The sequence below is a fragment of the Misgurnus anguillicaudatus genome, chromosome 7, assembly GCF_027580225.2.
Source record: "Misgurnus anguillicaudatus chromosome 7, ASM2758022v2, whole genome shotgun sequence".
NCBI classification, from domain to species: Eukaryota; Metazoa; Chordata; class Actinopteri; order Cypriniformes; family Cobitidae; genus Misgurnus; species Misgurnus anguillicaudatus.
In genome coordinates, this window is record NC_073343.2 from 37,189,504 (window position 1) to 37,200,180 (window position 10,677).

General features: G+C 40.9%; 2 protein-coding genes across 3 annotated transcripts; both read left to right on the plus strand.

Annotated features, from left to right (window-relative positions):
• Window positions 1–455: 455 nt before the first annotated feature.
• On the plus strand, window positions 456–2,365 carry gdf3 (growth differentiation factor 3). 2 transcript variants are annotated; one of them, XM_055172538.2, is made up of 2 exons: window positions 456–782; window positions 1,268–2,365. In XM_055172538.2, exons 1-2 carry the CDS (start codon window positions 515–517, stop codon window positions 2,098–2,100), a joined length of 1,101 nt encoding a protein of 366 aa, XP_055028513.2. In that variant the 5' UTR covers window positions 456–514; the 3' UTR covers window positions 2,101–2,365. The 2 variants fall into 2 exon arrangements, with proteins under 2 accessions (XP_055028513.2, XP_073725972.1); XM_073869871.1 differs by having other exon boundaries at window positions 581–782; window positions 1,272–2,365.
• Window positions 2,366–2,708: 343 nt separating this feature from the next.
• bmp2a (bone morphogenetic protein 2a) lies at window positions 2,709–5,344 on the plus strand. Its single transcript, XM_055172823.2, has 2 exons — window positions 2,709–3,838; window positions 4,364–5,344. The coding sequence occupies exons 1-2, from the start codon at window positions 3,508–3,510 to the stop codon at window positions 5,194–5,196; spliced, it is 1,164 nt and encodes a 387-aa protein (XP_055028798.2). The 5' UTR covers window positions 2,709–3,507; the 3' UTR covers window positions 5,197–5,344.
• Window positions 5,345–10,677: the final 5,333 nt, after the last annotated feature.

Below are 10,677 nucleotides of genomic sequence, written 5' to 3' on the forward strand. Positions count from 1 at the left end.
AGACAGCTCAAACGTGTGCTTTAGTCTAGCCTTAAGCCTTGTCTGTGAAACTAGGGGTTAATGTAACAATAACCTATCGATCACATTTATATATTTATTTTTTCCTTTTCAATGCTTTCTATTTTCTATCTGTCTTATAATTGACCACTTGCCGTGTACTGGTATTCCAAAGTGCTTTAAAAATACCATAATGCATGTCGAAAAACATGGTATTTTCACACTACTCACATTTAAAAAGTGACTAAAATATGCAAGCACTATGTGTGTGTGTGTGTGTGTTTTGTGTAAATAAAAGTTAAGCAACAAGTCAATCTGATCTCATGTACACATCAAAGGCACTTAGCAGCTCATTTACATAAGAATCAGATGTGCCCTCCCCCATCAGGCATATCTTCATCTCCACCAATCAACTCGCAGGTGTCAATCTTCACTCACATCTGATCTTCATCAGGTTGAGTTTTAAAAAGCTTCACTCAAACTGTGTCTTCTGTTTGACTGTGTGTTGTTTTCATTAATGATGCTCGCTGTCTTCATTTTAACCTCAGTTCTCGGTTTTCATTCTTTTATAGACGCACAAAATGTTAACCTTCAAGAAAAGTTGTTTTTAAGTTCGATGGGTCTCTCAAGTCGACCCAAACCATCACCTCACACGCCGGTTCCTTCTCTGCTGTGGAAAATGTTCAAGAAGAGCTCCAAACAGCCTTTAACATCAGAGACGGATTCATGTGTCGTTTCAGAGTACGGGGTGCGAGGGAATATTGTGAGATTTATCCAGGATCAAGGTGAGGTTTATTTAAACCGGTTTGTTTATATGTTGTACATCGGTGTTCAGGGTTAATTGTGTGTGCATATATAATATCACACATCTTGTTAGTCTTCAAAAAGATCTGGCTCTTTAATGATATCATCCAGGAAGTGACATCATTTTGGGTGGGAAAACTGCACAAATGTCCATGAGTATTAGCCGTGGATTTGACACAATTATTTTTGTTGGTTTGTCTCAAGATTTGGCATAATTAATTTCAAATTGTGGTTAAATAAGAAATATTTTTTGTAATCATTCATTGAGCCGTGTAAAGACCGTACTGATACAGCTGGTGATCATTTTCAGGCCATTTAGCACATTCATGGCATTTATTAAAACATTATTGACGTACCTAAGCTCAACAAAAAATGTCTGAATCTTAAACATTGAAATGTTACAGTTCAGAAGGTGCTACTATATCTATAAATTACCTATAAAGTGGCTACTTTCTTTCTCCGACAGGTAGTTTGATCTCTGTGCCGGCAGGCCGCTGTTTTTACTGCGTTAGAAAGCATCTGTTTTTCAACATGTCAGTGCTGGAGGATGTTGAGCAACTGTCCTTCGCACAGCTGGAAATAAAGTTCAAACAGGATCTCTCTCACCTGGGACGGCATGCGTTCAGCATGGACCTGTACCGGGTTCTTCGGACCACACTAAAGGGAGTGAATCACGAGTCCAGCCGTAAATTACTGCAGTCTCAATCGGTGGCATATGGCACACACAGCTCTGTGCATTTCAATCTGACAGACCTGGCTGAATCCTGGAGAAAACCAGCTAAAAATTATGGGCTGCAAGTGGAGTTGCAGCTGTCAAACGACGTGCTCGATGAGCACGTGTTCGTTACGGAGAGCGTGCACTTGGGCATCCGTGACGTGCGTATCCCAGAGTTCTCTGCGTCTCTGGTGGCGGTTTCGTTGAACCCTTTGCAGTGCAGGTCCAGAAGAAAGCGAAGTGCTTCTTACCCGCCGGTGACCCCCAGTAACGTCTGCAAGCCCAGGAGACTTTACATCGACTTCAAAGATGTCGGTTGGCAGGACTGGATCATTGCTCCCCAGGGCTATTTGGCCAATTACTGCCACGGCGAATGTCCTTTTCCTCTGAGTGAAAGTTTGAATGGGACAAATCACGCCATTCTGCAGACTCTGGTTCATTCGTTTGATCCGAAAGGAACCCCACAACCCTGCTGTGTTCCCATCAAGCTCTCCCCTATCTCCATGCTGTATTATGACAACAATGATAATGTGGTTCTTAGACATTACGAAGACATGATGGTGGACGAGTGTGGATGCAGATAAATGTTTTTTTTAGGCAAAAATAATGTTTTTGATCTTACTAATGAATTAAATGGCTGATTTGAGATTTTATTATGGTTCTTAAACATGGGTGTTGCATGCATTTATTCAAACTTGACCTTGATTTATAATGCTAATGTATTTTATCAAATGTGAATTAAAGACGTTTTGATGGTTTTGGCTGTTGTCCTGTAGACATTATGAAAAATGGAGTACAAGTTTGTGGTTAAACAGAAAATGAGCTTCAAAAATAAACATCTAAAAAATATTCGGTCCAGGTCTGCCTCACCTCAAACCAAATGTTTTTGCGTGCTTTCTCCACATGTTGGCGCACTGTGTCTGAATTTGAACACTGAACACCGAGTGAGAGGTTATATATTTAGATTCTTGTTTTGGGATTTAAATTTATTTTATATTTTAAAGGGACACATGCTCAAACGATGTAATGTCCTTGTTTATCTGTTTAACTAAATTTCAAATGAAAAGTTTCTCCGGATGCATGTCTGTTTGAAAGCATCTGAGCTCTCCAAAGCGCATTAACCACATGAACATCTCGTTCTTCAGACTTCATCAATTGTGTCACGACTTCAGAGAGTTAAACGAGAGAGAGAGAGAGAGAGAGAGAGAGAGAGAGAGAGAGAGAGAGAGAGGCTGTTACACACTTGCGCACTGTGCGTAAAGGACACAAGTATCCAAACCTTCGCCTGGACTTGTTTCGGACACACCGTTTCAAATTAAACTTTTGGATTTTAAAAGAGGACTTTTTAATATGCCTACACGTGTACTTCTGTTACCGCAAACAACACCTACAAACAGATCTTTGTATAACAGATGTGTGGAAGAAGAATACTATGGAATATCATGGAATATAGTGCACGGGGAATTATAAACATTGAGCTTCCGATGCGGCATGGATAGAAAAAGAGTTTCGTGTCGTCTGGAGTTTTAGTTGGACTTTATTTGGAAATCCTTGTAGGTTGCAAATGCACGGATGATCTCGAGTTTGTGTCCTTATCATATGGACTATTGCTGATGCGTTAAAACATCTCACAAGACGTTCATAAGTGTGAAGTATTTAGGCAAGTTTTGGGGTTTGGATTCTAATGTATGCGCATTTTTATACTTCCCACTTTAATTAATCCTCGTACCTCCAGATTATATAATTTTTTAGTTTTTGTTTTCAAGAAGGGGGCAAGAACGATATTATGACTGACTTTCACTCATGGACTCTCCAAATGGATCGAGCGCAGGTTTGCGTTCCTCCTTAAAGCTGCCCATAAGGTGGCTGTGCGGCACGAGGAATACTCCAAAGTCTTATCATGGCTCAAACAAACACGGAATATGGTCACATCTGCTGGCCTGAGCCCATCTGATCTTGTTCTTGGCTGATCTGTCAGGTTTAGCGTGATCATGGTCTCCTCCGGCTGCGCGCTCATGGTTCTGATGGTCGCACAGGTGCTCTTTGGAGACTCCAGTGGACTCGTTCCTCAGGTCGGTCGCTCCTCGTTGTCCCAGGACGTCTTACATGCCTTTGAACTTCGGCTTCTGAACATGTTTGGACTTAAACACAGACCTGTTCCCAGCAAGTCTCCGGTGATTCCGCAGTACATGCTGGACTTGTACTCGATGCACTCGGTGAACGCGGAGCAGAGTAACAGCTACCGACCCAAAGTCTCCGCGGGGAAAGGTTCAGAAAGATCCGCGAGCCGCGCAAATACAATCAGGAGCTTCCACCACGATGGTAAGCAAACTCAAGTTTGGAGTTTCAGTTCATCTGTTCCCTTCTTATCAGCTTTATCCTTCATTTCTGGCAGGAGTTGAGATTAACTAGAGCATTTGATAAGGAATTGACAAATTCCCATGTTGAGACAGCTTGCTTTTTAAACAAAATTCGTTTATTTATTGTAAACAGTATTATTGTTTTGCACTATAAGTTGCAAAGCATCTCCAGTTAATTTTGTGATGTTTCTATGAATATAACTAGTAACAGAGATGAAAAATTATTTATCCTGAGGTTTATCACAGTGGTTTTAGCAAAGATGTTGAATTAAAGGGTGCATTGGATTTTATATCTCCAAACACATAATGCTCATATGTGAAATGACATGCAAACTTTAGAAATGTACCAGAAATACATTTTAAGTTTTTTTTAAAGTGTCAAGTTATCATTTCTTTTAAACAAAACCTGTAAGAAGAGTTTTGACACACAACAAGTAGTTGAGATTGATTCAAAAGGGCAAATAGATTCAAATCTTGTATCTTTCAGAATCCATGGAAGATCTGTCCAGTTCAAGTGGAAAAACGACTCAACGGTTCATATTCAACCTGAGCTCGGTCCCCAGCGAGGAGTCGGTGACATCAGCGGAGCTGCGGATATTTCGAGAGCAGGTGACCAACGGCAGCACGGGATACCACCGCATAAACATTCACGAAATCATCAAACCTTCCGGAACCTCTAAAGAGGCAATCACGAGACTCCTGGACACCCGGCTGGTTCAGCACAGCTTGAGTAAATGGGAGAGTTTTGACGTCAGTCCCGCCATCCTGAGGTGGACAGCGGACGGGCACCCTAACCACGGCTTGGTGGTGGAAGTGGTTCACCCGGACGGCGAGGAGGAGAACTCCAAAAAGCACGTTCGCGTCAGCAGGTCCCTGCACGACAGGGAGGACACGTGGCCACAAATGAGGCCGCTCTTGGTGACCTACAGCCACGACGGCAAAGGCAGCGTGCTTCACGCTCGTGAGAAACGCCAAGTACGGACAAATAAACAGAGGAAGAAGCACAAAGCGACCTGCAGGAGACACTCGCTCTACGTGGACTTCAGCGACGTGGGCTGGAACGACTGGATAGTCGCCCCGCCGGGTTACCATGCGTTTTACTGTCAGGGGGAGTGCCCGTTTCCTCTGGCGGACCACCTGAACTCCACCAACCACGCTATTGTACAGACACTGGTGAACTCCGTGAACAACAACATTCCCAGGGCCTGCTGCGTTCCCACGGACCTGAGCCCTGTTTCTCTGCTCTACCTGGATGAATATGAGCGAGTGATCTTAAAAAACTACCAGGACATGGTTGTGGAGGGCTGCGGGTGCCGCTGACCCCTCAGACATTTACAGACGCTTGAGTTTTCCCAATACTAAACTTTATTTATAATAAAGTCAAACACATATTTTGGAAAAGTATATAAAGATATATTTATGTTCACTACTGGGAAAATAAATATTTTAATCAGAGTTGAGAAACTGATCAGTTCCACCGCATTTATATTCTATATATTTATTTATTTTATAAATGTTTTTAATGCATAAAGTTGAAAATTGTACATGTTTTTAAGTATGCAAGAGCAAATGGACTTGATGGCAAAGCTAAAGTAAGAAAGCAAATTGACTATCCAAAACGCTGGGTTTTGAGTAAAGCTGCTGTAAATGTGAACGTGAGTTATTTAGTAGCAATGTGACGGGTAGTTAACACTGACTGTTCAGGTAATCAGCCGGGTGAGTCTCAGTTTAGTCTCTCAGAATGAACTCTTGAGATCTCTGAGACAATGAGTGTGTGCCAGCCGGGTCGGTTGTGTGATTTCCTCCAGCTTTATATTGAGGTGAACTAATGAAGAGTCGTTCACAAGAGCCGAGTTATATTAGAGGGATGTTGTTTAACGAGTAAAGACAGACATGTCATTAAACTGCCCAAATAAAGGCTACAGACTGAGAAATGTTTATACTGCCGGACAAATACAGTAGGAAATGAACTAGAAGCTAAATATACTTTGGTAGTTTAGCAGCTAACTATGTTTCACAAGTCAATCCTTACGCAAAGCTTTTAGTTGGAGTCAAATGGAGTCGGCCAAAACTACCTACCTGTACATTTCTTTTTATGTTTTGCTTGTCTGTGTCACCATTACAATGCAACCATGTCCTGAACGGTTGCTATGGTGGTGTGAATGGTTGCTGGATGGTTTCTAGTTGGGTGCTTATCCCTTACAAAATTTACCACGGTTTTACTACAGTTTAAATTTTACTATCGTTTGCCAATGGTTAATTTTTATAAGGAATTGGTCAAGGTAAAAAAAAAAAGTTTCTTTTATATTCAAGTTTCTAGATATATACCGTGGGATGGTTGTTTAATCTAAAATATATATATTTTTTGGCTGTTTTATCATTAGCTGGGTAAAGTTCATACACCTGCTCAGTTAGCAATGACTAAGAGCGTGCACACTTCAACCGATCAGATGATCTGAAATGTGCATTTACATTTATGCACTGGCAGGTTTACATTTTATCAGTATGTGGATTCCCTGGGAATCGAACCCATGACCTTTGCACCGCTAACACAATACCAGCAGATTTACAGGTGTAATTCTGCACACAATGCAATCGAGTTTATTATGTCAAGTTAAAGATTTGAGCAAACATCTAAACGCACTAAACTTCAGATCAGATATTTAAAGTCACCTAAACAGCGAGAGCCCTTAAGCAACGTCTATTCAGCCTGTGGGACTCAATCTTTAAACTAAACCGAGTTAAAAAAAACTTTTATTGGGTTGTGTTGAGGTTAAACATACATCAGAAGAATCGCAACATGACTTTCTTATGGATCATATAAAGCAGAACTGTGGGAAGTGTCGGTCTTCTCATCGAATGTAACGTGTTACGCACCGCTGCTAAAAATGCCTTGATGTCCAACCATTTGAAAATGGACAGTTTGAGTTCATTATGGGGCCACTAACAGTATGGTGTCTCACGGCTGTGCTATAGGGCATGTGGACACTTCTTTAAATGAATGTGTATGGCGTACAGATGTTGGACGGCAAACTCTACCTATTGTCACATCTGCCACTGATCTCTAAACGTTTATTCTCTTGACGACGCTCCATCGTTATGATGCCCTGGATTCCTGTGGCATTCTTGAGATAAGGTAGCCGAGATGATCATCTTTATGATTCATAATTGGTGTCGAGATTACGTTAATGACCGAGATAAGAACGCAAGACGTTCCCATCCGCGTGCAGTGCACAGAATCATCTTCTCTGATGGGAGGGACGATAATCATCTGCTTTCATGTGGTTCACAGGCAGTTCACAGGAAAATATTGCTGATGACGCATATCGTGCCAAGTGAAAACCTTGACCCGAGTCGAAAATGCTAAAGGTTTCTTTTCATTTACAAATGCATCGACATCTATGTTGTATACTTAAAAATAGGTTGCAGGTATGTTGTGATTGGGTCACTGGGAAAACAATGGCAAATGGGAATGATATAACATAATGATACATGGTTAGGAGTTATAAAATTTTATGAAGAGGCAAATGAATGCTTAACTTATACTGGTGTCCAAGGGAAGATTTTTCAAATGAAACAAATTCTAAGAATCTGAAAACAGATCGGGTGACATCATACAAAAAAAACATGAACAAAACGGCACAAGATAAAAGAAACTGTGACTCGGATTACATTATGATAAATGATCATGGTGGGCCACCACATAATGTCCAATTTAAAATTATGGAGCATGCAGCAAAAAAAGAAAAAAAAAGCCCATAAATGTTTTTACTTTATTTAATCTTTAAATTAACCATGTTAGCTTTGCTTTGTTAGTTTTATATTGTCTTCATAGTTAATCTGCCTGAATGATTTTGTTTGCATATCAGGTTGATTGATTCTCTGATAAACCACAGATTGATCATAAAGATAAAGTAATGACTCAGACTTAAATATGAATATACACCGGGTGAGAGTCTTCTTCATTCAATCCTGCCAAAAAATGCACTTTTACTCGCATTATTTACAAGTCCGAGTTTAACTCACCTGTTTACCAATTTAACTAGACAACCTTTGACCTTTCAACAATAAAATAAAAGATATGGTATATGCCTTTACGCTCAGTTTTACAGCTAAACGCCTATTTATAAAGCTATTACGTGGAATTATCCAATGCACGATTACACAATGCATGCATATAACCGAGCAGCGCCCTTGAATACATAAAGCACATTTGGCATCTGTTGTGTTCCTGTGATCACAGTCCAGTTCGTCCCTTCTCATTCTTTTACCCTCGGTGTCACGTGACCCGCGTCTGCACATGTGCACATGCGACCGGCTTTCGCTGGGACACCAGCAGGCCTTGATTTCAGACGAGTTTGATGGAGGGAATTTGTCCCGAAGCCTCTCATTTAGCTCATAACCATGAACCAGGAGCTCATCTGGACTGCATTTGCACCGTAGGGGCCGACCACAGTGCAAGGAAATCACAGAGCCAGAATTACTGTGCTGCAGAGGCAGCGGCCAATTGCTGGTATTTTTATTTACTTCAGGAGGCAACATGTTAATTTATACGCATGCAAACTTTGAATAGGACTTGCAAGGCCAGCACCAGAAAATAGGCTCTTGCCTGTGAGGGTATTAGACTTTTGCTCATTTAATTGTTTGTTTTTAATGCCCAAGTGTAGCCTATAAACTTTGCACGAGCCAGCGACTGTGGAAAATCGTGAGCGAGCTCGGACATCGAGTGCCACAACGCTGACGGGTCAGAGATTGCAAGGATAGAGATTGCAAAGGAGCTTTATGGTTGTATTTCTGTCATGGCAACAGAATGAATGAAGTTTGATGACTAATAGAGTTGAGGCATGTGCAAGAACCTTTGTACTGCAGGATGTTTCTTTCTTATGGTCTTGGGGAAGAATAATATTGATTTCTCCATTTCATTCCCAAGACATTTTGGAAGCCATCCTCAGAAGGTGATGCACGTTTGCATTCCAGCAGTCGCATTATAGACGTGGGTTTGTTCTGCACGCTCTCCAGGTGCGGAGAGATCTCACAGGTAATTACAGAGGAAATTCCCTAACCACAGTGACACGGCATGTGTGATGATCTCTTACCGTGTCATTTGACTTTTCTTACGCATAAATCCGCAAATACCACCCTGTGCATGAGTCAAAAACTGTCTGTTTGTTCCTGGTACACACCCTTCAGCTGAAGTTAAAGTCACTTTGATGTGCATTTCTTGGCATGCACTTCAAAACATTTGCATCATTGCTTTTTGTATGCAACAAACTTTCCAGTGGGGTATTTAAATGTTTATTTAGCAGTTTTATGTTTTCATTTATTATTTTATGTTTTAAACATATTACTAATGTAGTCTTGAAAAATTCTTATTTATTTGAAGTCATAATAATTATGGTAAAATCCTATTTATTTCTGAATTTCTGTTTGGGTGCTTTAGACTTTTGGGCTCTACTGTATCTCTTGAATATCTCAAAGGTTGATGTTTACATATATAAGTAAGGTCAAAGGTTGCACCGTCTTTAATGCATGACTCTGCAAGATGCAAAATGTGATTCATCTGAATTGTGAAAGATGTGTTATGATGACGAAAGCATGATTCAACTCCAGTCCTTCTAATTTGGCCCTTTAATGCAGATGAGTCATAGCCGAGATAAAAGTGATTCTGTGAATCCACAGCAGTGCATGATGGGTAAAATGCCTTCTGCTCTTTTGCAAGTGCTTCTCCGGTTAAGCTGTCAAATGCAACTTTCCAACATAAACATCTGATGTCAAGAAGCAACCATGGGAACATAAACAAATTATATCCTTTTTTTTGTCACTGTCAAATCTGGATACGGGCACTTTGTGCGAATCATTTTATTAACTTCAACCTTGCCTTTAAAAAAGCAGCCGCTTGCCAAGACCCGGGAAGAGCGTTCCAGCGGTACTGTTCTCCCCATCAGCTAGCAACAGGAACCTCCAGCATAACAAACACAGCCAGGTTCTCTCAGTCAGATCTGACAGTCAGCTGTCCTGCTGTACATACAGCAGACCTGTAATTTCATGTGCTGTTAGTTGTCTCCGTGGAGATTTATTTTGTGTAAATACATGCTTTACTTCAACTGCATCTCGCCACCAGATGGCAACCATTAGTTCATCTGATTTGAAACAAAACACAGGCCGATATAAATACTTTTGTGCCGACCGCTTCGACGTGTGCGAGCAGAGCTTCAATCCAGAGCTGCATTTGGTTCGTCTGAGGCCAAAAGTTCCTTGTAAGGATTTCTTGAGTCATGAGGACTCGAGGTTTGTCCAGCATTTACACATCACTCACGTCAATGCACCTGTGTCTGGTCAGGTCAGGTCGGTTAGTACTGGCAGTTAACCTTGGCAGTAAATCATTATGTGGGCAAAAATCATCTTCTTCATTGAAGGCAATCAAAAGATGCATGCACTCTTGACTAAATACAAGATTTTGCAAGATGCATATAAACTGCAAATTTCTTTTCTTTTTTTGTGGGAATTTTAAATCTCATCTGTAACCTTTGAATCACAGATTGGCATTTGGTGAAGTTCTTATAGTGCTGTCAGCCAATCGGTGTAGTGTGTGTGTGTGGTGATGTCATCCCATTCCTCTTGAGTGATTGATGACATGCCATTTGAGCTCACATCATTGGCTAAAAATATTTTGGAACTGGGTGCACAGAATTGCATTTGCCAAAAGCAAACAATTAAAATGTTCCTTTAAATGCCACACGCATTAAGAAGTGCAGACGAAAAGTCAAGTGCATTTACATTGAGCAGACGCTTTAATTCAAA